The sequence below is a fragment of the Bos grunniens genome, chromosome 24 (genome assembly GCF_055505025.1).
Source record: "Bos grunniens cultivar Pamir isolate PY7600 chromosome 24, Bosgru_T2T1.0, whole genome shotgun sequence".
Classification (NCBI taxonomy): Eukaryota; Metazoa; Chordata; class Mammalia; order Artiodactyla; family Bovidae; genus Bos; species Bos grunniens.
Window position 1 is genome coordinate 2,082,733 of NC_141188.1, and position 26,996 is coordinate 2,109,728.

The following is a 26,996-nucleotide window of genomic DNA, read 5'->3' on the forward strand; positions in this document are numbered from 1 at the left end:
TGAACTGGGTCAGGCAGACTCAAGCAGAATGATGGATAATATTAGAACTCAGGACTGGAAAAGTGCTGTCACCTAGCCCAACAGAGCCTCTTTATTTTAATACAGACAGAGGCCAAAGTAGCCATGTGGCAGTGATTCCAACCCCCGACCCCCCGACCCTGGCCCAATAGCTACTGAGGCTCAAGGGGCATGCCCTTGGGAATCTTAAGGACCCCCAAACCTATGGAAGTTCTCTACGGGCACCTGTAATTTATGCCAATGCAGTGCAACCACCCTCACCTCCAAGACTGATTGAAGTAAGTTGTATTGTGTGGTACAGTTAGCAGGGATAGGACTATTCTGAAAAACACTTGTCTTCCCCCTATGAAGCAGGTGGGCCCTACTGCACACAATGGAAAACAGTCTAGGTACAAGGGTGTGAGACAGGGTGACACTCTGTCCCAACTGACTTGGAACCCAACACCTGCCCATAAGAATATCTGAATGTATAGGCAAGAAACATTTGTGTTGAGAAGGCATAGCAAATATCTCTGCAATTGACTTATGTAATTAAACTGCATTGTACCATGAGCGTATAGCAATATGCTGTAACACTGGCACTGTTGACAAGATTAACTACCTCATGAAAGTAAGTCAGATGATAATACTGACATTGATGATCAATGGGAAATGACCGGCCTGAGGAATTACTGGATTTTGCTAAATATCACCTAACTTTATATACTAAATAGTGCTACATGCGTTCATCATAACATACAAATAGTGGTAGATGAAGAGGTTGAGGGCAACAAGTAATCAAAAATTACAAAAAAACAATGGATTAGTTATTTCTTTAAATCTTATCCCTGTCCCACAGTGACTCCTTCAAATGTTAGGCAGTCATACCAATACTATTGCTGAACCTGTCATATAAATACTGTACTAAATGTAGATACTCCAATAAATTATCATTTTGCTGTGAGACAGCCTAGGCCAAGGGCCTTGCAGTCCATGGGGTCTCAAAGAGTCAGACACGACTGAGTGAACTGAACTGAAAGGCCACAGGGGTGGCCCGTGTAATAAAGAATTAACTCAGCAGGCAGGCTTGGAGTTCTTGAATCCTGCACATTCCAAAGACAAGGCTGGCCTCTGACTGGCCTCTGGGAGATAACCTATGAGCCCTTCAGCCTACTGCCTGGTAAGAGTGTCTGATACTTGGGGTCTTGGACAAAGTCAGAGAGTTGTTGCTAGTGGTTTAATTTGTGATGAATGCCCATTTTTGTTTGCCTAGAGCTCTTGGCCAGTCTGTGTCAGTTTGACCTCTGTAGGAGCTGGAGTCTAAGAAGTCAGTGTCAAGACAAGTGGGTTCTCCATGCCTACATGACTGAGCCCAGATACAAGGCTCAGTGAGCTTCCCTGGATGGAAACACTTAATGTGTGTTGTCATGCATCACTCCTGGAGGTATAAGCACTGTCCACACAACTCTGCTGGGAAGATAAGCCTGGGTCTCCTGGACTCCACTCTAGAAGTTTTCTGCCTTTGCTGATTTTAAACTTATGTCTTTTCACTGTAATAAACTGTTAACTGTGAGTATAAAAGCTTTTCTGCGTTCTGCAGGTCTTTCCAGCCAATCATTAAAGCTGAAGGTAGTCTTGGGGACCCATGGCCCTACTGGCAAATGAAACTTCTTAAAATAATTTGTAGTAAATCCCTTTGTAAAATAAAGAATACTTATGTAGTATGACTAAATAACCCCGAATTTCCTACTTTTTTTTCACAGTGAGCAGCATCAAAATGTCTCCCTGAAAAACAAAGATGAAAACTCAAACATATCTGATAAATATCTTGGCAAAAGAGCTTTAAAAAAATGATTTCACATGGGACACTGGAAGTACATCACCTATTAGGATAAACTTAGCTTTGGGATATAACACTGGTATTTGCCCTGTGACTTGTGAGAAAAAGCTCTTTTTAGCAGGTTAGTCAACAGGGGTGATTGCATGACATCTCAGTTTTGAGTAAGTTGGCCACTGTCTAAAATATTCATGCTTCTTTATTTATATTGAAATTATTTTTTGTTCTAGATTAGTGGCTCTCTTCTAAAGAGCCTCTTGATGAAAGTGAAAGAGAAGAGTGAAAAAGTTGGCTTAAAGCTCAACATTCAAAAAACTAAGCTCATGACATCCAGTCCCACAACTTCATGGCAAACAGGTGGGGAAACAATGGAAACAGCGACAGACTTTATTTTCTTGGGCTCCAAAATCAATGCAGATGTGACTGCAGCCATGAAACTAAAAGACACTTGCTCCTTGAAAGAAAAGCTATGACTAACCTAGACAGCACATTAAAAAGCAGAGACATTACTTTGCCGATAAAGGTCTGTCTAGTCAAAGCCATCGGAGCAGGCAATGGCACCCCACTCCAGTGTTCTTGCCTGGAGAATCCAGGGATGGGGGAGCCTGGTGAGCTGCCGTCTATGGGGCTGCACAGAGTCGGACACGACTGAAGTGACTTATCAGCAGCAGTCAAAGCTGTGGTTTTTCCAGTAGTCGTGTATGGATGTGAGAGCTGGACCATAAAGAAAGCTAAGTGCCAAAGAATTGATGCTTTTGAACTATGGTGTTGGGGAAGACTCTTGAGAGTCCTTTGGACTGCAAGGAGATTAAACCAGTCCATCCTAAAGGAAAACAGTCCTGAATATTCAGTGGAAGGACTGATGCTGAAGCTGAAACTCCAAAACTTTGGCCACCTGATGCAAAGAACTGACTCATTTGAAAAGACCCTGATGCTGGGAAAGACTGAAGGTGGGAGAAGGGGACAACAGAGGATGAGATGGTTGGATGGCATCACCAACTTGATGTTTGAGTAAGCTCAAGTAGCTGGTGGTGGACAGGGAAGCTTGGCATGCTGCAGTCAATGGGGGTTGGAAAGAATCAGACATGAATGAGTGACTGAACTGAGTGGCTTGCTTACTTGGCCTTTACACTCTTAAAAATTGAGAACCCCAAAGAACATGTGTTTATGAGGATTATGCCTATCAACATTTATTGTATTAGAAATTAAAACCGAAAACAATGTAATACAGTCATACACTTCATTAACTGTCTGAGTGATGATGTCATCACATTCTGAGGAAACCCTGCTGTGTTCTTGTGAGAAAACATGAGTGGAAATGAACAACTGCTTATGCATCAGGAAAACAGTTCCGATGTGGAAACTTCTGTCTCCTTTTAGACAGAATGCTGATTATGAATTATTAAATGAAGCCAATTAGACCTTTAAAAAGAAAAATGGTTTTGACTTCACAGACCCCTTAAAATGATCTCCAGACCACATTTTGAGAAACTATTCTCAATAAATTATTGTTTTTCTCAGAAATGTCTAATTTCTAAGGCCAATCTTGATAAACTTAGATATCAAATTTGGTCAAAACATTCATCTGACAGCAATTTGCTTACTGGATGGAAATCAAAGTTAGGAATAGTTGGTTTAACAAATGACAGCATCAAGATTCAAAATAAATAAGATAATCAAGACGCCAGTCCCACTAGGCTGGATCACACGGTCAAAACATACAAGCAAATGAAAGTAAATGCAAATAAATGTAAAATTCCACACACACAAACTTAAAAAAAAATAATGAGAGAATAACAATTTTAACTTTAACTAACTAAAACACTTAATGAGTTAAGGTGCAGTGAGGCTGTGAGGAAACATGCTGCTAACACAACCTCTGTATAACTTCGCTGCAGTGGTCAGACCACAACCTGAATACTATGTACAGTCCTCAGCAGTGTATTTTCAAAGGGCTGGAAGGCAATAATAAGGACAACGTGTCTGGAAATGACATCATTTAGGCTACAAGTAAAGGATATGAAGATATTTAGCCTCAAAAAAAAAAAAAGAAAAAGACTATGGTAGAATGTGGTGGTTATCTGAAGGTTTGTAAAGCGAAGAATAACGGGTAAAGGAAGGACTATTTGGCTCAACCTGAGAAAGACTATTCTGTGCGTTCTCCATCTATGGGGTCTGGGGCCCCAGTGCCCTGAGCGCCCTGTCTGTGGAGGTGCTGAAGCAGAGGCCTGACCCACTGCAGAAATGGACAGGTCACCAGGGGCATGCTCCAAGGCCAAGACCCTATGTGATTGCAACAGGCAGCTCAACGTGGCCGCAGAAGCCAAAAGCAACAGCTGTCTGAGGCCTCGCCCACCCAGAGGGAGAGAACTGCAGATCCTGTCTGGCTTCCTTACCTGGGCAGGGGCTCTGGGTACGTCACATCCAGCGCTGCCGCCTTAATGAGCCCGGTCTGAAGGGCTTCCACCAGGGCTTCTTGATCAACTAGCAGACCTGGGTGGATGAGATCCCTCCTCTGTAGGCCCAAGTTAGGCAGTGCTCTCTGGTTACACTGAAACACATCTTGATCTTGTCAGAAGTTTGACAAAAAGCATGTGAACTTCATTCTGCCAATCTGTTCTCAGACACTGAGAGCCTGCCATGTGCCAGGCAGTGCACTAAGCCCTTCACAGACGCTGTCTTACTGACTCTGCTTACCCAGCAGAAGACAATACTCATTTTATAGGTGACATACTCAGCCAAAGTCATATACTTCTAACACATCCACCCAGATCTGAGCCCAGGTCTGTCCGGCCCTGAGCCTGGGCCCTCCACTTCACCACACCACCTCCCAACCACCAGAGGATTCCAGGAAGCAGCCCCCGGATAATAGTTTTATATACATGCTAAAAAACCAAGCAGCCACAAACATGAACCATAACTGCATTTCAAACATGAAATAGCAGGGCCTGCTTGAACAGCAGCTGAGAAGGCCCTTTCCCTCAAGGAGAGAAGTCCCCTTCCCACTGGTGGGCTGAGCTGCCCCACTGGTCAAGACAGCACCCAGCCTGCACATGCTGCTGGTGGAGACACCTAGCTCCAGGCCCTTCCTGGGGTGTTTGGTTTTCTAGAATCTTTGTCTCCAACCTCTGACATCACCAAAAGCACATAATGCACTGGTCGTTCCTGCTTGTCGACAGGGTATGAATTTTCGAGACCTTCAAGCACACTAGCTTGGCCCTGTGGGATTTCATGGCAAGCACTATTATCTGGGTTTAAAGATGAGAGATCCAGGTAGCTGCTGGTAGTGCCAGGTCTCACACGTCCTCTGGCCCCCAACCCCAAAGGCAAGTCGCCGGCAAGTGTGATGCCAGCACCAATCCTCACACGTGCTCACGTCCCCAGCATTGAGGACCCAGTTTTCTCCTTTACAAATGCTCCAGAGAACTTAGTTACAACACAGGACCTATGGCTCCCTGTACACAGACACACAAAGCTCTACGCAAATGTCAAATAACCAAACTAAGTGAGGCTCAGAAAATTCATGCCCCTAACTTTTGCTTGATAACACGTGGAAAGTCAAATTGTGATGGCCCTCCCAAGGAGATGCCCACACTGCGATATGAAATTCCCACAGAGGTTCAGCATTCTCATTCTTTATGTTACTAATTTGAGGCTCAAAATGATGTGAAGATAAAAATCAAAAATACCTCTAAATATAAAGTATAATCCCTTTAACGCACCACCCACAAGTCTAGTGGATTTTTCAAACCATTCAGGGAAAAGGTTGACTGGAAATGCTGAAAGAGTGGCCAGGGCTGGGGGTCCTTCTGCACAGCCCTCCAGCCCACATACAGCTGGAGCGGGTACCTCTGCCAATGTTGACGAGGATGGCGGTGGGCTTCATTAACCTCAGCTCCCGCTTCCCGATCAGGCCCTGGGTCTGTGGCGTCAGGCTCACAGCCAATATCACAAAGTCTGACCACTGAAGGAGGTCATCCAGCCTCTCACAGTAAATGGCCCCAACAGCTTCCTCCTCCTCCAATTTTCTATGAAGGGAACAAGGGAGAAGACCATGTTCTCTGCTTAGAAATTCATCCATTTGCCCCAGGAAGGAGTTTCTGAGAGGGCTGCAGACTCAGTATGTCCCCCATGGGGCCAGACCCCATGTGGGTTCAGAGGTGGCTAGACCCTGAGCTCAGGGCTTACCCGTGGAAACCTGTGCCTCTGGGTGCTCTGAGCCCTGTGTCTGTGGCATTTCACACCAGACTGCAAGCCTCTTGTGGACAGGAACTTCCTCTCACTCAGCCCTGAGCCCCCAGAGGCTGGCACAGCCGATGGTGTCAGACATGCTTTCAGTGACATGAGACACTGCTGGATATGGGCAAACACGTCAGAAACTCCAGAAAAAAACAACAAAATGGGAGAGGGTCGGGAGTGCCATGTGTTCAACAGAGAGCAAGGACCCAAGGTTCTGGTGCAGGCAGCTTATGTGCTGTTTGGGGTTCAATCCTAGCTCCTGCTTGGCCCACCCCAGGCAGCTGATTACTCAACAAAAATGCCAAGCTCCAGGTCTCAGCATCCTTGGTAGCCACTCCTGCCCTACAAATAAGCAATACAAAGCTGTATGGATTCTTTCTACACATCTTGGCCAGGGGACTGCCTGGAGGAAAGGAACAGCCAGCATGCCCAGCCACTATGAAGGCCCTGCTCGTATCACATGCCTGTCCCGAAGAGCCCTGGTCTCTGCATCAGCCCTTACCACACTGGGAGCTGTGACAGCTACTGAAGCCTCACCACTGTCCACTGTGTCCACATCGACTGAAGAGGGCGGTCCTAATGGAAGGTCTCCCAGGTCACCCTGCCTCTGTGAGTAGAAAGCTATTCCAGGGAACAGAAGCCACTGAAAGGCTCTGAACACCGCCCTTCTCCGGCTGGTCTGCAAATGGGCTGACGTTCAAGAACAGAGCGCAGCCCCTTGGGGGAGTGGAATGCCGGTGAGAAAAGCCAGGGCGTAGGCAGGAGGCATCAGTGAAGTGAGAGCAAACAGGCAGGTCTGAGACAGAATCAAAAGACCGGGCGCTGGGCCAGATGCTGCTCGTGGAGTATGAGGAGGATGGTTTCAGACCGAGCACTGCTGGGGGAAGCCCTGTGCCCTTGGGTTATGTGTATTAAAGTGTGGGCAGCATCTCCCATGGTCAGAAAGAATCAGTTTACAAATGAAAAAAGCACGTAACTGTAGGTGAGCCAAAATCTCTTTCCTCTGGTGAAATTTCTTCCATGAAGAGAAGCTTACCTGCCACATTTTTAGGGAATCATAAAAATGCTACAATCCATTCTTTGATCATCAACCCTGATTTTTGGAGACAGAATAAGGGAATCTAATAAAAAGTGAAGAAATAATATATTGAAGCCATACTGAAGTCAGTGATGATGTAAGTTCTGCTCAGTTAATTTCAAGTCCATTTTCTGAATTTTACCTGCGTTTCCTATTGTGATAGACAATCTTCATTTCAAATGCTCTGGCCCTTTGAGCAATCTTATAGCCAATGCTGCCCATGCCGATAATTCCCAGAGTGGCCCCAGTCACCTGTTGACCCATATAGTCTGTAGGAAAGGTCTCTGTATGTGGTGAAACAGCCAACTGATGACCTGAAATAAACAAGGTGCAGAGTGGGCAGTGTGGACAGCACCACACACAGAATCCCCACAACCCTCAAGGGACCTCCTGACTGAAAGATGAGGTTGAAGGAAGCCCGAGGTGGACCCTGGGTGCTCAGGCATGTCTATACAACAGCAAAATGTTTCTGCAGGAAGAAGGATGGATCGGACAGCAGTTTCCTCATCACAAACCTGAGCCTCCTGGCCTAATGCTTTAAACGAGCAACTTCTTTCACATTAAGGGAGGACTTGTGGTTAAAATTTGTTGGTTCTGGTGTTTGTGTCTGTACGTTTGTGACTACATGTATGTGTATGTGACGGCATATGTGTTTATATATGGCTTATGTGCATATGCAAGTGTGTATGTATGTGTGAGTGTGCACGTGTGAACCAGCAATCAGAAGAGAACCAGCCTGGTTCTTGCCTCCTCTCCTCAAGCCGCTTCACCCCAGAGCTTCACCAGGATGACGGCCAAGTACTGAATGCTGCGCTGTCCTTCCCAGAACACTCCCAGTGATGTCCAGTGTGTGGAGAGGTGGCGTCTCACCTACTCATGTGTGGGCCTTCACCCCAGGGTAGCAGGCTGACTGGCCAATGGACCACCCCAGGGCATTTCCCTAGTGGTGCTGAAATTACCTCACATGTACAGGTACCCCCATGGCACAGTGAGTAGAAGCTGGTGGAGGAAAAGACAGTGTTCAGACAGACCATGTGGACTGCATGTGTGCAGGTGCTGAGCCCGGCCCTGAGTAGGCTGTAGCAACCAAGACTGGCTCCCGCCCCAGGGCCACAAAGTCCTGGACACAGTGTGAAGAGACCAGGGCTTTATCAGGTGTGATATTAAACATCTGTCATCTAATCTGGAAAACCAACATCTCCTGGCTGTTTACCTTCCACGACTCTCCGAGCTGCAGCAAGCAGCAAGGCCATCCCCAGGTCTGCTGTGGGGCTGGAGACAGCATGTGGTGTGTTGGCCACCTTCACACCAAAGCTGGCCATGAGCCCCAGGTCCAGGTGGTCCAGCCCTGCCCCTGCGCTGGCCACGATCTTCAAGGAGGGCAGGCTGTGCAGGAGCTCCTGGCTGACAGCCGGCCTTCCACACCAGATGTACACAGCTTGGATCTGGGGACCCAGCTGTGCTTTATTTTCCAAAAAGTCTTGCATGGTAATGAGATTAAAGTGTCTCTTCAGGTCTTCAGCATGATCTTCACATATACCATGTGGTCCTTCAAGATCAGACACCAGAACTCCAGGTAGGTCCTGATCACCCATGGCCTGCAGAAAGACAGATATAATTTCTGCTGTCAGAGCAGAGAGTTTTCACGAGAACAACCTCTATGCTCTTCTACTATTCTTTAGATTTTCTGAACCATAAGACTGGAATTATTTCCTGGATGAATTCCTGTAAAGTATGAACCAGAACAGACCAGGACTCTGAAGGTACCGACACCTCATCAGACCCACGTTCCTCCTATTGGACATGGGTCTTTATTTCTGCCCTTTGGCCGTAGCAGCTGCAGTAACTGATTTTTTTTTTACTGTGAAAGTAAAAGATATTTGTTATTGTCTGTCAAACGAATTAAATAATTTTTTATGTTCCTTGTTCCTAATTTAAAATAAGATTTTTTTTGAAACATTTTATAGCTTTCTTCCAAAAAGAAAACCAGCTGCTTTCAAGAGTTGAGGCTAATGAGTGCATTTTATCTTCGGGTCACAAACTTGGCTAAAAATGTTTAAAATGTGTTCAAAGTTCAGAGCATAGTTGGCTAAAAAAACAACTTCTTGGGGGCCTTCTCCATTAGATATGGCTATGAAATGCTAAACCAAATAAGTAGGTTCCAACTTGGACTTAATTATTTCTTTTTTCCCTTCATAAAATAATTGCCTAGAAACAACTGTTTCTCACTGCTGTTCTACAAATGTCTCTGTCAACTCCAATGATAGAATTTCTTTCTCCAACTGAAGGAGTCTTAAAATATACAAGTCAAGCTGTGTCTAAGAAATGTGTAAGAGTTTCATTTTAACCTGTGGTTCATTGCAGTATGCCAGTAGCATGTCTGTGTAGTCTTGCCTTCTTCTTTTCCATTATGTATTTCAGAACAAAATAAAAAGCAAAATAAATAAACAGCGAAAGAGTTAAAAAAAAACAAAAAACAAAAAAAACTTGTGTTACTTCTTGGACTTTGAGTAAAAGATTAAAAGAGCTTCATTCAGGATAAGACTTTAGTTTTACAGAGAGCAGGCTCAATTCCTGCCTGCTTCAAGTTGGTTATGGAGCAATGACACACATCCATCATGCCATTACTGTCAGTGGGTGTACATAGTGAAAATCCAAGACCATCCACGTGACTTGTAGCCTCTCCAAAGGTGAAGAGGAGATGAGAGTCGAAGTGGGGGGAGATGGCAGTAGTGGGGGGTGGAAGCATTGGGCAGATTCAGGAGCTCACCCCGTCCCTGGGCTCTGTCCCTTGCTCCATAACTCCTTTCACCAGCACCAGCCTCTAACCATCTCCACTCACAGTCAGGCATCTAGCCAAGGAGCATGAGACAGGAAGTGGGATCCCCATTAACTGCTTTCCTAGAAGGGAGCATGGATCCTACCTGCTGCTGACCCTGGTGCTCAGAGGGGCGGGCAGGATTGAAAGAGAGAACATTGGCTCCAGCACCGCTCTGCGGCTGATCGAAGGGCTCCCAGGCTTCCTGGGTTCTTGGTGAAACTGACATGATATCAGCAGGTGTATTTTACAGCTGCGCCCTGAGATCACATCTCATTCTCCTCCGCTAATTTCTGCACACAGGGAGGTAAGTGGACTTGCCTCTAGCAGGCATCCTTGGATGCCCAGTATTGACACGATGGTTGGTTAGGACATTCTGACAATAAAGGAACTCACCACAAAGAAGGTGTATTGTTAGGCACCCACATTTTATCCAAGTCAAAAGATAAACCCATGGGTGAAATTTGGAAAAATAAAAAATTTTACAGCTTTGTTTTAAGAGAATGATAGTTCAGACATGTATATTTTCTAACTGCTATGTGCATGCTCCTTGCACTGTTTAATTTGAACTGCTAACACGGATTTAAAATTAGTTTTCTCCTTGCAAAATGATTGCTCAATTAAAAAATAAAAGACTTTGTATTAACTTTGCTGAAATTGCCTTCCACAGACCCAAGGCTTTAAACTCAGGATTTTCTTCTTTTAAAGCCTCTTTAAAATTGAGATCCAGAAAGAAAAATAAAGTAGAATGAACTTCCAACCTCTTCTTTCAAGGAAAAGTAAGATGGACACGTGCATGGCACTCATGAGGGAGGTGCAGAGAAAGGCATGTAGATCCCTGGCCAGTCACCGTGGCTGCCCAGCTGAACTCTGAGCCCAGAGCAGGGCGGGGCAGGGAGCACCAGGTGACCCAGGTGAGAGGACTTCAGGTCACAGAAGGGGCAAGGGTGGGGCCAGGAAGGGGGAGGGGAGTAAGAGAGAGCTTTATAACTTAAAACCAAAAATGAAAATAAAAACCAACTGCAACCAAAAAAATATTTTTAGTTTTGGGAACAGAGAGAAAGAAACGAAGATGGGGTGCGGGCAGGAAGGAGGACAAAAAGCGGACCACAGGTGCTGGTTCAGGCCACTCGCCTAACTGTGATTCTCTCTAAAACTTGCTCTCCTCCAACGCAGAGTGAGGGGAACACACAGCCTTGCACCTGGTATTCTGCAAACATTATCTGGCCCAGATAATGAAAGAGAGCATTCAGAGCCTGCAGGACCAAGGGCAAGCCTTCAGTGAAGGGGGTTACTAATGTTCAAATCTGAAGAACAATTTAGACATCTAGCTAAGTGTCTAGAAACAAACTTACACCAAAAAGAGAGACTGAATTCATATAGCACAGTAAAATTTTTAAAAATTTTCTTAAAACTCTATTTCCTCACGAAGCTTCCTTGCAGTATTTGAAAGACGAGTCCAATACCCTCCCATCATCCTCACATCTCCAACATGCCAAGACTTGCTTCAAACTGGCACCCACTGACTTGTCTTCTCTCCCTGCCACTCTGTCCTCTGATCATCTCTCTGCTGCTGCTGCTAAGTCACTTCAGTCGTGTCTGACTCTTAGCGACCCCATGGACTGCAGCCTACCAGGCTCCACCGTCCATGGGATTTTCCAGGCAAGAGTACTGGAGTGGGGTGCCATTGCCTTCTCCGGATCCTCTCTCTAGTTCCTTTCAAAGTCTATCCTCATCTTGAAGGAGGAAACAGACAGAGCTGGACTCCATCTTACGCCACACTGCAAACATTAGGCTACACACATGGTCACCCTCCCAATGGACTCTGAACTTTGTGCCCGGGGTCTATAGAAATGGAATACCAATGGAAAACCAGATCCCCTCAGATAAAAGAGCCTCAGGACTTGTACTTGGACTCTCTGTTGCATAAAAGAATATGCTAATTATCTCTGTAACAGAACAAAGTCGTAAATTCCATTATGTTTATCGGGATATGACCACAGGCCTATTGATAAATGTCCACTGTTTAACTACCTAGACTTATGACACAAGAATCATGGGTTAACTTTGATCATCTCTCTCTTTTACCTTGTCCAGACTAGTTTCAAGGAATTTGGGGAGGTGGGTTTGATCAAATACACTTAGGGTATATAAGGTTTTCACAAAAACTGGTCAGGGTCGTTGGTTAAGAGGAGACTCTGCCTTGGGCCTGCCAGTGTAATAAACTGCACACCACTATCTGCATTGTCCTTCTGAGTTTGTTTCCCGGAACGCGTGGCTACCACAGTCTCACCTATGGAGCAGCTCTCTGCCTTTTCCATGGGGATGAAATCACAATTGTTTGTTCTCTGTCCTCTACAGAGCCCTGATTCTGCTCCAAAGAGGCTCAGAAAAACAGACTGGGGAAAAAAAAAAAAAAAGATCTCTGTAACAAAGAGTAGGGGATGCCATGTTTAGCCCCTCTGCTTTTTAAAATCATCCTTATGCTGATATTCTAGATTTGCTGCAAATCATCTATTCATGCATGATTAGATAAAGGGACCTGAAGATTAGGATATACCAAAAGGCATATCCTTGAGTGTGTGTTTGCCATTTCATTTCACTTAATGAAAACTGCACTGTTTACACCCTTGGTGTGAGGTTTCTCCAGTCACCAGGTTACCAACAAATCGAATGCAACTTTAAACCAACACTGTCACAATGTGTCTCAGCAAAAAACGGTTGCTTCCCTCCTAAGAAATGGTTTGTCAGGGCTTGCTAAATATCAGAGAAAAGAAAGGCAAGATTAAAAAATTAAAATTTGACTAATATAGGGAATAAACTGTAAAATCTGATGTGGGTACCTGAATCTTATTCATTTAAAGCTTAATCTGCCAACTGCCTAGAGTTTAGAAAAAAAGTACATACCTGTCCAAAATGACCTTGAGAATCTCTGAAGCCACCTTAAGTCTTCTCTGGAACAAGGGAGGTAAAAATAACAACACTGGAGTTTCCTTAATAAATTCTTCAGGATTGTGCCCTGGGGGCCCAGAAGGGTCTTAGGAGACTAATGCTGCCCACCTGCCCCATGTGAAGTCCAAGGTCAGTCATGTCTATGCGGCAGAGCTCGATCCAGTCTCCCCCAACATCGCAACATTCTAAGGGTACATTTACCTTTTAAAAAGACTCCAGATTTAAGGGACGCTCCAGCCAACCCAACCTCCCAGGCAAAACCTGGTCAGTGAAGACTCAGGTCAAAGAGCGCAAAGCCCCGCCCCTCCCCTCCGGAGCCAGCCCCAGCCTTGCCCCGCCCCGCCCCCGTCCCGGCGCCCCGCCCCACCCCACCCCAAAGCCCACAACCAGCTCCTCTGCGAGCCCTGCCCCATCCAACTAGGCCGAGCCCGCACTTCCAGCATTAGGTCCAGAGGCCGAGAACTCTGGGAGAAGCCGCCTGAAGGGCAAATGGCGCCTAGATGGACGGCTTTGGTGGAGCCTCCTGCAGGAGCAGAGTCTAGATGATAGAGTGTGGGGCCTGTCCGGTGCGGGAGGTTGCAGGCCAGTCTCAGCGTGAGAAGTGTGAAAATCAACACGCAGAAACCTCACTTAAGATAGACTTGGGAAGCCAGAAGGGATAGTGCTGGGCACCACTCTCCCTTGATTGGAGACCCAGCAGGAAGAAGGGCACAACCTCACTGCCTACAAGGAAGGAAACCGTCCTCCCAGTCTGGAAGCAACCCAGCTAATAGGAAGCCTCTACTTCCAAATCCAGGTTCCCTCCAAAGGACTCTTTATTACAAGCCATGCCCAGCTCCCCCTTTGTTGTTCAGTCGCTCAGTCGTGTCTGACTCTGCGGCCTCACGGACTGCAGCATGTCAGGCTGCACCGTCCTTCACCATCTCCCAGGGTTTGCTCAAACTCATGTCCATTGAGTCGGTGATGCCATCCAACCATCTTGACCTCTGTCCTCCCCTGCTCCTCCAGCCTTCAATCTTTCCCAGCAAAAGAGTCTTTTCCAATGAACCTGCTCTTCTCATCAGGTGGTCAAAGTATAGGAGCTTCAGCATCAGTCCTTCCAATGAATATTCAGGGTTGATTTCCTTTAGAATTGATTTCCTTTAGAATTTGATCTCCTTGCAGTCCAAGGGACTCTCAAGAGTCTTCTCCAACACCACAGTTCAAAAGCATCAATTCTTCAGCACTCAACCTTCTTTATGGTCTTAACTCTCACATCAGTACACGACTACTGGAAAAACCGTATCTTTGACTATAGGGACCTTTGTCAACAAAGTAATGTCTCTGCTTTTTAATAACGCTGCCTAGGTTTGTCATAGCTTTTCTTCCAAGGAGCAAGTGTCTTTTAATTTCATGGCTGCAGTTGCTGTCCGCAGTGATTTTGGAGCTCAAGGAAATACTGTCTGTCATAGTTGCCATTGTTTCCCCATCTATTTGCCATGAAGTGACGGGACTGAATGCCATGATCTTAGTTTCTTGAATGTTCTGAGTATTAAGCCAGCTTCTTCATTCCTCTTTCACCTTCATCTCTCCCTTCTCCTCTATAAAAGAGATTCTTCTCTTTTGTTCTCTGGACTTGTCTTTTGCCATTGATTGCCTGTTTTAAATCGCAGATTTTGCTATTCCTGAATAAACCCATTTTGCAAGGCAATGCTTTCTCAAGAGCCTTTTTATGACCTAGAGATAGAATAGTAAAACACTACATCCTCTTTCAGTCTCCACTCTATTCTACTCTACTAAAACTCTACTCTCCTCTTTCAGTTTCAGGCAGTTCTAAGAAGTTTCCTACCTTAGCTGTTATTTATTCTTGCTATTAGTCTAGTGTACATTTATCTTCAACTTGGGGCCTCTGCTGAAATTTGAGAGAAAGTCTCACTTTAACATTGTCTTACACTTGATTTAAAACATTTCTTCTTTTAAAAATGCAAATCCTTCTAGAAGAGTAATAAGGCTCTTCAATAATTTTTTATTAGTAACAATTAGTTCTGTCAAACTGCCTTCTTTTCAACTCAAGACAGTTGCTCCACAGGAATGAGGGCTCTGTTTGGCCATGTGTATCCTTTCCCAATTAGGAGACATAGGAACATCTTTTCCCACTAAACATCTGTCTTGCCCTTTCTTGAGAATTCCAGACTGCGTTTTTTAATGCTTATGTTTAGTCATTTTTAAAATGAAGAATTCAGTTTCTAAAGATAAAATATTATTCAAGATGTCTGATTAACTCAGAGATGATTTAGCCTATTTATTTCCATCTTCTTAATGATTAGATACTTTTAGAGGAAATGAAAGGAGAAATGGAGAGCTTTGGTCAAATAATCGATTTTTCTTGGCTGGACTAGTGACTTATCAACTCATTCCATGAGGCCCCTGAGAGGGTAACAGGCAGGAAGGCCAGGGGTCTCCAAACGGAGAAAATAGCCTGCAAGTGTCAGACATTTTTCTCTCTCTTAAGCGGCAGGAGGAAGCAAACTAGCGATTATTTTTTCCTTCTCTATTCAAATTTAAAAAGAGGTTTCTCTTAAAATACTGTGTTGCCATAATGACACCTGGTTTCACCTGAAGTTAACCAATGCCTTTTCCTTATGGAAATGTTTGTCTTAAGCTATGCTAATGTACTATGCATTTACCCCAAACTCTGTCTTCAAGTCGGTTCAGCCTCTTGGCTCAGAACCTACTTGACAAACTAGTATGTTATACTCAGATATTGTTCCCCTAATCTATGTAAACAAAACTATTTGTATGGTGATCGGCCCTTCTTCAAGATTCAAGTTAATCATTCTATGGCCCAGGATGAACCAGTTGGTGCCAAGATTATCCCAAAATGCATGTTATGGGTGAGGGGCCTGGTGCCATTCTGAGTTTTAAGACATTCCTTTCTTTCATTAACAGACTGCTAGTGACTATATAACATCCAGCTGAAGACTAGCAGAGGGGTACTCTTTCTGCCCCCTTCTGATGCCTATGTCAGAAGCTTTGTCTATCTCCTTTATACTTTAATAAAACTTTATTACACAAAAGCTCTGAGTGATCAAGCCTCGTCTCTGGCCCCGGATTGAATTCTTCTCCTCCAGGGGCCAAGAATCCCGGCATCTTTGCGTGATTCAACAACAACCTTTCATCTTGGGGGCTCATCCGGGATCCTTCAGGACAAGGTAAGGATGCTTGGAGCTTTAGTTCTTTGTTCTCTTAGCGAGCACCTGCTGTGCTTTACTAACGCTACCATGTGCTTGTGAGAATGAATGACATGCCCTGCGTGAAGCAAGTGAGGAGCCCTGCTCTGCGGTTCCACGGTGATCTCATACGGCTTACGGCAGAAACCTGTCAATCCCAAGAGGCACCCAATGTCTCCTTCGGGAACCGACCAGAAATGGGCAAAGCGTGTGGACCGAACTCTCCTTTCTCGGTCAATCTTTTTGGTCTCTTTGACCATTTCATAACTCCTTGGGAATTAGAAGTACTAACCTAATCTATCGGATCATAGACTTTCAAGGGACTTGTGATCTATACCGTTACTGTGTACTGTGGCTTAGGTCCCAAACTTGGATTGGTAATCAAGAAAGTGCCTAGCCTCACTAAGAATTGGAAGTTCAGAAACTAGGTGGATCTCTAGCTCCAAAAACATCTCAGAGGTTAAAGGTTACTCAGATTGGGACTACAATGGGTTTTTTCCCTTTGGTAACACTGGCTCTTAGTGGACCAGAGGAGGCTCTTATACTGGTGTGGTGATGCTTGGAAAGAACATCTCAGCTTTATGTTCATATCGGTCTTATTGTGGTCAGGAATATACTCAGGGTTGTGCATAGGCACTCAGGTGATGACTGTTTCCCCCAGCAGTCTTAGCTTGGGAGGCATTCCGGAAGGTTACTCTGATTCACCCCGGGTAACATCAGAGGCAAGCAAGGTTAAGGGTGAAGAGCTGGACGTCAGGTAGAGATGCTATCAGGTCTACCCCTGGTACATCCTCACCCCATCTCGGTGGTAGAACCAGGAGGGACGAGGACGGCGCCTGCGTCAGTAAGGGACAGACTAAGTCCAACCAGGAAGGAAAAGCTTTTGGTGTAAAGTCTGTCTACACCCCCATCTAGAGCAGGGAGGGACGCCTCTGGTAGAAAAATGGTGCTGATCGCTTTTTTTCTCTCTTACAGATGGGAGCTAACAATTCCGGCCCCACTCCTTTGAACTGTATCCTGAAAAACTGGGATAGATTTGATCCCCAAGGCTTAAAGAAGACACACCTGGTCTTCCAATGTGATACTGCATGGCCACGGTATCCATTGGAGGACGACGAATGGTGGCCAGTTGGAGGGTCTCTTAAGTATAATACTGTTTTACAATTAGACTGGTTCTGTAAAGAACAAGAAAAAGTGATCTTAAAAGATTTCTCACTCAGTCGGCTCCAGATATCCACCGTAAGCTATTAAAATGGGCGTATGGACCAAATCAGTCTTTAGATACTCTGTTACAACTGGCTCAGACAGTCTATCATGGTAGGGAATATGAGGAAAAGAAAGAAAGGCAAAAAAAGACAAAGGAAAAGGTGGAAGCCTTTGCAATGGCTAAGAAAAACTTTCTTTAACAGCCTGAGAAAGATGCCCAGAGGGACCTAGGTGAAAAGGGATGGGCTTGCTATTACTGTGGAAAGGAGAGGCACCTCAAGCGGGATTGCCCTCAGGCATCTAAGCTGCCCCCGGCTCCATGTCCGGTCTGCAAAGGACCACATTGGAAGAGAGACTGCCCCCAGAGGCATAGGTCTCCGGAGTCGGACTCTCAAGACAATCAGGACTGAAGGTGCCCTGGGGTCCCCACACAAGCTCCTGTCCTAATGACACCTGAGGAACCCCAGGTATTACTAATTGTGGGGGTCCAATCCGTCGATTTCCTTTTAGATATTGGGGCAACTTACTGTGTGCTTACTGAAGCCCCTGGCCCACTTTCTTCCCGATCCGCTTCCGTAATGGGACTGTCTGGATGAGCCAAAAGGTATTATTTCAGTTATTCTTTATCTTGCAACTGGGATTCTGTGCTATTTTCACACGAGTTTCTGATCGTGCCAGAATCTCCCTCACCCTTTTGGGGAGGGATATACTGAGCAAGGTCCATGTCTCTGTTTTCATGAATATGGAGCCCTCCGTTTCTCTCCCTTTAGCTGAACAAAATATAAATCCTAGAATATGGGCTGATGGAAAATCTGTGGGTCAAGCACAAAATGCTATTCCTGTAGTTGTCAAACTCAAAGACCCTCACTTATTTCCACATAAGAAGCAGTATCCACTGAAACCTGAGGTTAAGGAAGGGTTAAAATCCATCATCAAAAATTTAAAGGAGCAGGGACTACTAATTCCCTGTAACAGTCCTTGCAACACTCCTATTTAGGGTATAAAGAAATCAAATGGTAAATGGAGACTAGTTCAAGATTTACGTATAATAAATGAGGCTGTAGTTCCTTTACACCCTGTGGTGCCTAATCCTTATACTCTATTGTCTGAAATTCCTGAAGGAGCCAAATATTTCTCAGTAATTGATTTGAAAGATGCCTTCTATTCAGTGCCTTTGGTGAAAGAAAGTCAATTTCTATTTGCCTTTGAAGACCCTATGCATCCAGCTTCTCAGTCAATCTGGACAGTTTTGCCCCAGGGATTTCGTGACTGTCCTCACTTATTTGGACAAAGTTTGTCACTGGATCTACAAAACTTTAATAGCTCTAAAGCGGTGGTGTTAAAAATATGTAGATGATATTTTGCTCTGTGCTGAGACAGAGGAAGCTTGTTTGGGAGCCTCAGAAGATTTCTTAAACTTTCTGGCAGGCTGTGGTTACAAGGCATCAAGAGAAAAGGCTCAGCTGTGTCAACAATCGGTTTGATAGACCGGCCTAATCTTATCAGAAGGGACTAGGGCCATAGGCCCTGAGAGAATTAAACCTATACTAAATCACCCCCTACCTATGACTTTAAGACAATTGAGAGGATTTTGGGGAATCACAGGTTACTGTTGCATTTGGATTCCGGGTTATGGAGAACTTGCCTGGTCTTTATAGAAACTTATAGCTGAAACTCAACAGGCCCAAACTGACAAATTGGTTTGGTCTCCAGAAACTCAAAAGGCTTTTAAGGTTCTTCAGACTGCTTTCCTGCAAGCTCCAGCTCTGAGCTTGCCCACAGGGTCAGAATTTAATTTGTTTGTCACTGAAAGAAAAGGTATGGCCTTGGGAGTTTTGACACAAACCCGAGGGCCTCACCAGCAACCTATTGCTTATCTAAGCAGAGAATTAGATGTAATTTCATGTGGGTGGCCCCACTGCCTAAGAGTAATTGTGGCAGCAGCTTTATTAACACCTGAAGCTTTAAAAATAATTAATGGACGAAAACTTACTGTACTGACTTCTCATGATGTGAGTGGAATCTTAAATTCTAAGGTTAATATTTGGATGACAGACAGTAGGCTTCCTAAATATCAGTCATTGTTGTTAGAAAGACCTGTAACTAAGCTCAGAGTTTGTGGAAATTTAAATCCTGCCACTTTCCTTCCTGAAAAGGAAAATGAAACACCCGATCACAATTGTTCCCAATTCCTAACTATGCAGCTCGGGAGGATCTAATGGATACACCATTAGAAAATCCTGACATGGAAATATTTACAGATGGCAGTTCTTTTGTTCGGGATGGAAAGCGTAAAGCAGGTTACGCCATGGTGACTGCTGAACAGGTTTTGGAAGAAAAATCTCTCCCCCAGGGAACCAGTGCTCAGTTAGCAGAGCTTGTGACTCACCCGAGCTCTAGAGTTAAGCAAAGGGCAGCGGGTAAAATCTACACAGATTCTAAGTATGCTTATTTGACTTTACATGTTCATGCTGCAATATGGAAAGAAAGACAGTTTAAAACAGCAACAGGAAAACCTATTAAGCATTTCAGAGAGATCAAGAGACTTTTAACTGCTATATATTGTCCTAAAGAAGTAGCTGTTATGCATTGAAAAGGGCACAACAGGGATGGGAGTAAAGTAGCCAAAGGTAATCAGTTGGCTGACGGTCAAGCCAGAAAAGCGACACTTTATGAGACCCCTTCACTGCAGACACCTTTGATCTGGACAGGTCCTGTAGAACAGAAAAAACCACAACATACTGAGGAAGAATTAGAAAGATACGAAAAAAGAGGAACAAAGATTACTGATAAAGAATGGTTACAGTCCGAGGATGGACGATTAATAATTCCTGAAAATGCTCAGTAGAAAATTCTTAAGGATTCACATCAGAGTGTTCATTTGGGTGCAGAGAGTACTTACTAAATGGCTTCTCATTTGTTTGAAGGTAAAAATGTAATAAAAACTTAAAAAAATATTATCAAAAGGTGTAAGGTTTGTCAGAAAAATAACCCAAAGACTGAAAAGCTAGCAAAATCTGGATTACAACGAAGTGGGAAGTATCCTGGAGAGGACTGGGAAATTGATTTTACTCATATGCCAAAAGCCAATGGATATTCTTGCTTACAAGTTTGGGTAGATACTTTTACTGGATGGATTGAGGCTTTTCCCTGTCATAGGGAACAGGATAAGGAGGTTATAAAGATTTTAATCCATGAAATTATCCCCAGGTTTGGGCTGCCACAGAGCCTTCAGAGTGACAATGGCTCCACCTTTAAAGCTGCTGTAACTCAGGGGGTATCTAAAACTCTAGGAATAGAATATCACTTACACTGTTCCTGGAGACCCCAATCCTCAGGAAAGGTTGAAAAAGGTAATGACATTATCAAAAGACATTTGCGAAAATTGACTCAAGAGACGCAGGACAATTGGATTAAAGTCCTACCCATAGCTTTAATGAGGGCTTGAACTGCCCCAAAAAAGGAGGGACCGTCCCCCTTTAAATGCATTCAAGGAAGGCCTTTACGCACAGACATTCTTATAGACCCCAAAGCCTTGGAATTAACTAGTTATGTAACTCAGCTCTCAGCTTTTCAACAGGCATTAACAGAACTCCGGGAGACGACTCCTGACCCAGCCTCTGAGTCAAGCAAGCCTCTATTTGAGCCAGGAACCGAGGTCCTCATAAAAACATTGGGATCTGAGGGCCCATCCCTCGAGCCCCTCTGGGAAGGCCCTTACCAGGTTATTCTTTCTTTTCCCACAGTTGTCAAAGTGCCAGGAATTGATTCGTGGGTACATCACACTCGAGTTAAGAGGTGGCACCCTGACCAAAACTAAGTGACTTCATTTTATGTCTTTACTTTCTATGCTCTGACTTTGTACTTTTCAGACAGGCCTGAAAATCTATGTGAGCCTACTTCTGCTGACTCCAAAAATCCTGAGTGTGCCGTTTGATCCTCAAGACAATGCCTTCCTGTCCTGGGTTCACTCCTATGCAGCATTCTACAATCGGTCTAACTGCTGGGTCTGTGGAACACTCCCCTCTTCATCAGTGGAAGGCTTCCCATGGTGGACATCTCCACTTCAAGGAAAAGACTTTCTCCAAGTCTGTGAATAAGTCTGTGAATACCTTCGACAACAATCACATGTGATGCCTCTTCATCTGATGACATCTACCAACCCTAAAATGGACTGGTGCAACACATTGCACTTTAACTATGGACATAATGTGACTTTTAATTTTGATTTTAACTTGTTTTAATGACTATGTTGCCTTACATCTGTAACTGTGTAACTAGATTTGTTTCTAGCCGCATAAAAGCTTTTAAGTTACAAATGGTTGCTCAAACTCCTGCTACTGCTGCACCTTCCTCCAACTACTATTTGGGGCCCCTGGATCAGATATCCTCAGTATGAGAATTAGGAGAATATGTTGCCTCACCAATTTAGGGACAACGCTCCTTGTCAGCTCGGAAGCAGTTATGAACGAGAACAACGCCCCTTTTCCCTAGGCAACATAATTCTCCTAAAAGAAAAGGGGGGAATGAGAGGGTAACAGGCAGGAAGGCCAGGGGTCTCCAAACGGAGAAAATAGCCTGCAAGTGTCAGACATTTTTCTCTCTCTTAAGCGGCAGGAGGAAGCAAACTAGCGATTATTTTTTCCTTCTCTATTCAAATTTAAAAAGAGGTTTCTCTTAAAATACTGTGTTGCCATAATGACACCTGGTTTCACCTGAAGTTAACCAATGCCTTTTCCTTATGGAAATGTTTGTCTTAAGCTATGCTAATGTACTATGCATTTACCCCAAACTCTGTCTTCAAGTCGGTTCAGCCTCTTGGCTCAGAACCTACTTGACAAACTAGTATGTTATACTCAGATATTGTTCCCCTAATCTATGTAAACAAAACTATTTGTATGGTGATCGGCCCTTCTTCAAGATTCAAGTTAATCATTCTATGGCCCAGGATGAACCAGTTGGTGCCAAGATTATCCCAAAATGCATGTTATGGGTGAGGGGCCTGGTGCCATTCTGAGTTTTAAGACATTCCTTTCTTTCATTAACAGACTGCTAGTGACTATATAACATCCAGCTGAAGACTAGCAGGGGGGTACTCTTTCTGCCCCCTTCTGATGCCTATGTCAGAAGCTTTGTCTATCTCCTTTATACTTTAATAAAACTTTATTACACAAAAGCTCTGAGTGATCAAGCCTCGTCTCTGGCCCCGGATTGAATTCTTCTCCTCCAGGGGCCAAGAATCCCAGCGTCTTTGTGTGATTCAGCAACAACCTTTCACCCCTATACCAAAATCAGACAAAGATACTGCAAGAAAACTACAGACCAATATCCTTTGTGAGTTATAGACACAAAACCTTCAATAAAATACTAGCAAACCAAATTCAGCAATATATTTTGAAAAACTACTGAGACCAAATAGGACTTAGCTTCCCTGGTGGCTCAGAAGATAAAAGAATCTGCCTGCAATGCAGGAGACCTATGTTCAATCCCTGGGTCAGAAAGATCCCCTGGAGAAGGAAATGGCAACCCAGTCCACTATTCTTGCCTGGGAAATCCCACAGACAGAGGAGCCTGGAGGGCTACAGTACATGGGTCGCAAAGTGTTGGACACGACTGAGTTGTTCAGTTGCCCAGTCATGTCTGACTCTTCATGACCCCATGGACTGCAGATGCCAGGCCTCCCTGTCCCTCACCATCTCCCAGAGTCTGCCCAAGTTGATGTTCACTGCACTGGTGATGCCATCCAGCAATCTCATTCTCTGACACCCTCTTCTTCTGCCCTCAATCTTTCCCAGCATCAGGGACTTTTCCAATAGTTTCCTGTTCATATCAGGTGACCAAAATACTGGAGCATCAGCTGCAGCATCAGTCCTTCCAGTGAATATTCAGGGTTTGTCTCCCTTAAGATTGCCTGGTTTGATCTCCATGCTGTCCAAGGGACTTTCAGGAATCTTCTCAAGCACCATAGTTCAAAAGCATCAATTCTTTGGTGTTCTGCTTTCTTTACAGTCCAGGTCTCACAGGTCTTCTCACATGGGAAGACCATAGCCTTGACTATACGGACCTTTGCCAGCAGAGTAGTGTCTCTGCTCTTCAACACATTGTCTAGCTTTCTCATTGCTTTCCTGCCAAGAAGCAATTGTCTTCTGATTTCATGGCTTCAGTCACCATCCACAGTGACTTTGGAGCCCCAGAAGAGGAAATCTGTCACTACTTCCACCTTTTCCCCCCCTCTATTTGCCATGGAGTAATGGGGCCAGATGCCATGATCTTAGTTTTTTTAACTAAGCCAGCTTTTTTAGTCTAGCTTAGTTTAGCTTTTTTCAGTTTAGTTTTTTCAGTCTGAAGCCGGCTCTTTCACTCTCCTCCTTCACCCTAATCAAGAAGCTCTTTAGTTCCTCTTTGCTTTCTGCCATTAGAGTGGCATCATCTGCATATCTGAGGTTGTTGATGTTTCTCCTGCTTATCTTGATTCCAGCTTGTAACTCATCCAGCCCAGGCATTTCTCATGATGTGCTCAGCATATAGGTTAAACAATCCTATAGACAGAGAAGCCTGGCGGGCTACAGTACATGGGGTTGCAAAGAGTCAGACATGACTGAGAGACTAATAGTAGTACTTAAATAAGATTTATTCTAGGAATGTAAGGTTGGTTTCACTTCAGTTGCTCAGTCACATGTGACTCTTTGCGAACCCAAAGACTGCAGCACACCTCCCAGGCCTCCCTGTCCATCACCAACTCCTGGAGCTTGCTCAAACTCATGTCCATTGAGTCAGTGATGCCATCCAGTCTTCTCATCCTCTATCATCCCCTTCTCCTCCAGCCTTCAATCTTTCCCAGAGTTAGGGTCTTTTCCAATGAGTCCGTTATTCATATCAGGTGGCCAAAGTATTGGAGTTTCAACTTCAGCATCAGTCCTTCCAATGAATACTCAGGACTGATTTCCTTTAGGATGGACTGGTTGGATCTCCTTGCAGTCCAAGGGACTCTCAAGAGTCTCCTCCAACACGACAGGTCAAAAGCATCAATTTTTCAGCACTCAGCTTTCTTTACAGTCCAACTCTCACATCCATACATGACTACCGGAAAAACCATAGCTTTGACTACATGGACCTTTGTCAGCAAAGTAATGTCTCTGCTTTTTAATATGCTATCTAGGTTGGTCATAACTTTTCTTTCAAGGAGTAAGCGTCTTTTAATTTCATGGCTGCAGTCACCATCTGCAGTGATATTGGAGCCGAAAAAAATAGTCTGTCCCTGTTTCCATTGTTTCCCCATCTATTTGCCATGAAGTGATGGGACCAGATGCCATGATCTTACTTTTCTGAATGTTGAGTTTTTAGCCAACTTTTTCAGTCTATTCTTTCACTTTTATCAAGAGGCTCTTTAGTTCTTCTTCACTTTCTGCCATAAAGGTGGTGTCATCGGGATACCTGAGGTTATTGATATTTCTCCCAGCAATCTTGATTCCAGCTTGCGGTTCATCTAGCCCAGCATAGCACGTGATGTACTCTGCATATAAGTTAAATAAGCAGGGTGACAATATACAGCCTTGACGTACTCCTTTCCTGATTTGGAACCAGTCTGTTGTTCCATGTTCATTTCTAATTGTTGCTTCTTGACCTGCATACAGATTTCTCAGGATGCAGATAAGATTGGTTTAACATACAAAAAATCAGTGTAGTACACCATATTAGCAGAATAAAGTACAAAACCCATATGATCATCTCAATAGAAAAAGCACTTGGCAAAACCAAACAGCATTTCATGATTAAAACAGGGCTTCCCTGCTGGTCCAGTGGTTAAGAATTTACCTTGCAATGCAAGGGACACCACTTAGAGCCCTGCTCTGGGAAGATCCCACCTGCCACAGGGCAACAGGGCCCGTGTGCTGCAACTACTGAAGCCTGCGAACCCTAGAGTCCATGCTCCACAACGCGAGAAGCCATAACAACTAGAGGCCTATGCACCACAACTACAGAAAGCCTGTGCATGGCAACAATGATGCAATGCAGCCAAAATGAATAAATACTAAAAAATAAACAACCACGCAACAAAGTAGGAATAGAAATGAATTTCCTTAACCTCATAAAGGGCATCTGTGAAAAACCCACAGTAAACATGATATTGAATAGTGAAAGTCTGAATTCTTACCTCCTAGGATAAGGAACAAGACAAAATGTCTACTCCTGCCACTTCTATTTTACACTGTAGTAGATGTTTTAGCCAGGGCAGTTAGACAATGAAGAAATAAAAAGCATCTAGATTGGAAGGGAATAAATAAACTGTCCCTGTTTGTAGATGACATGATCTTATATGCAGAATATCTCAAGGAATCCACTAAAAAAACCATTCAAAATAATAAATGATTTAGCAAGGTTGCAGAGTATGTGTTAAGTCACTTCACACATCTCTGACTCTTTGCAACCCTATGGACTGTAGCCCACCAAGCTTCTCTGTCCATGGATTTCTCAAGATAAGAATACTGGAGTGGGTTGCCATGCCCTCCTCCAGGGGATCTTCCGACCCAAGGATCAAATCCACATCTCTTATGTCTCCTGCATTGGTAGGCAGGTACTTTACCACAAGCACCACCTGGGAAGCCCAAAGAGTACAAGATCACTATACAAAAATCAATTGTAATTTGTAATGTATAGAAATATCAAAACACTATGTTATGCACCAGGAACCAACATAGTGTTGTGGGTCAATTATGCTTCAAAAAACAAAAAATTCACAGAAAAAGAGAAGATTTGTGCTTTACTATAGGTGGGGGGATGAGGGAAGGAGAACTATAAGAAGGTGGTCAAAAGGTACACATTTTCTGTTTTAAGTAAGTGAGCTGAGCTTTGCTGAGTACTGAAGAATTGATGCTTTTGACCTGTGGTGTTGGAGGAGACTTGAGAGTCCCTTGGACTGCAAGGAGATCAAAGCAGTCAATCCTAAAGGAAATAAATCCTGAATATTCATTGGAAGGACTGATGCTGAAGCTGAAGCTCCAATACTTTGGCTACCTGATGCAAAGAACTGATTCATTGGAAAAGACCCTGATGCTGGGAAATATTGAAGGCTGGAGAAGGGGACGACAGAGAATGAGATGGTTGGATGGCATCACCAACTCAACAGATTGGAGTTTGAGTAAACTCCGGGAGTTGGTGATGGACAGGGAGGCCTGGCGTGCTGCAGTCCATGGGGTTGCAAAGAGTCAAACAAAACTGAGTGACTGAACTGAACTGAACTGAAGTAAGTGAGGCTTCCCTGGTGGTTCAGTGGTAAAGAATCCACCTGCCAATGCTGGAGACACAAGCTCGTTCCCTGGTCCAGGAAGATCCATCATGCCTGGGACAACTAAGCCCATATGCCACAACTACTGAGCTTGTGTTCTGGAGTCCTGGAGCCACACCCACTCCATCCCAAACCACTGAAACTGTGTTCTGGAGTCCTGGAGCTGTGTCTACTGAAGCCCAAACGCTCTAGAGCCTGTGCTCCACAACAGGAGAAGGTGCTGCAATGTGAAGCCCATACGCCACAACTAGAGTGGCCCCTGCTTGCCACAACTAAAGAAAAGCCTATGCAGCAACAAGGATCTAGCACAGCCAAATAAATAAATAAAACTGCATAACAAGGATTAAAAAGTACTACAGATGTACAATATGATT

The 26,996-nt window shown here is 44.4% G+C and overlaps 1 protein-coding gene and 1 long non-coding RNA gene across 18 annotated transcripts in view; one reads left to right on the forward strand and one right to left on the reverse strand.

The window, feature by feature from the left end:
- The window catches only part of LOC147345816 (uncharacterized), a 31,648-nt gene that overhangs the window by 673 nt on the left and 3,979 nt on the right, over positions 1 to 26,996 (reverse strand). Inside the window, exons 1-7 of one of the 17 annotated variants that reach the window (XM_086372508.1) lie at positions 13,123 to 13,200; positions 12,877 to 12,923; positions 12,263 to 12,368; positions 8,365 to 8,749; positions 7,294 to 7,465; positions 5,684 to 5,862; positions 4,231 to 4,327 (exon numbers count right to left, since the gene is read on the reverse strand). In XM_086372508.1, coding sequence (XP_086228634.1) covers positions 4,231 to 4,327; positions 5,684 to 5,862; positions 7,294 to 7,465; positions 8,365 to 8,746 — 830 coding nt within the window. In that variant the 5' untranslated portion in view covers positions 8,747 to 8,749; positions 12,263 to 12,368; positions 12,877 to 12,923; positions 13,123 to 13,200. Of the gene's footprint in view, positions 1 to 4,230; positions 4,386 to 5,683; positions 5,863 to 7,293; positions 7,466 to 8,364; positions 8,750 to 12,262; positions 12,369 to 12,876; positions 13,222 to 26,996 lie in introns of those variants that run through there. The other 16 variants (XM_086372509.1, XR_015153633.1, XR_015153643.1 and 13 more) reach the window with 16 other exon arrangements.
- On the forward strand, positions 1,334 to 3,060 carry LOC147345817 (uncharacterized). The gene is made up of 2 exons (XR_015153665.1): positions 1,334 to 1,958; positions 2,065 to 3,060. It is a non-coding gene; the product is annotated as an uncharacterized LOC147345817 (long non-coding RNA).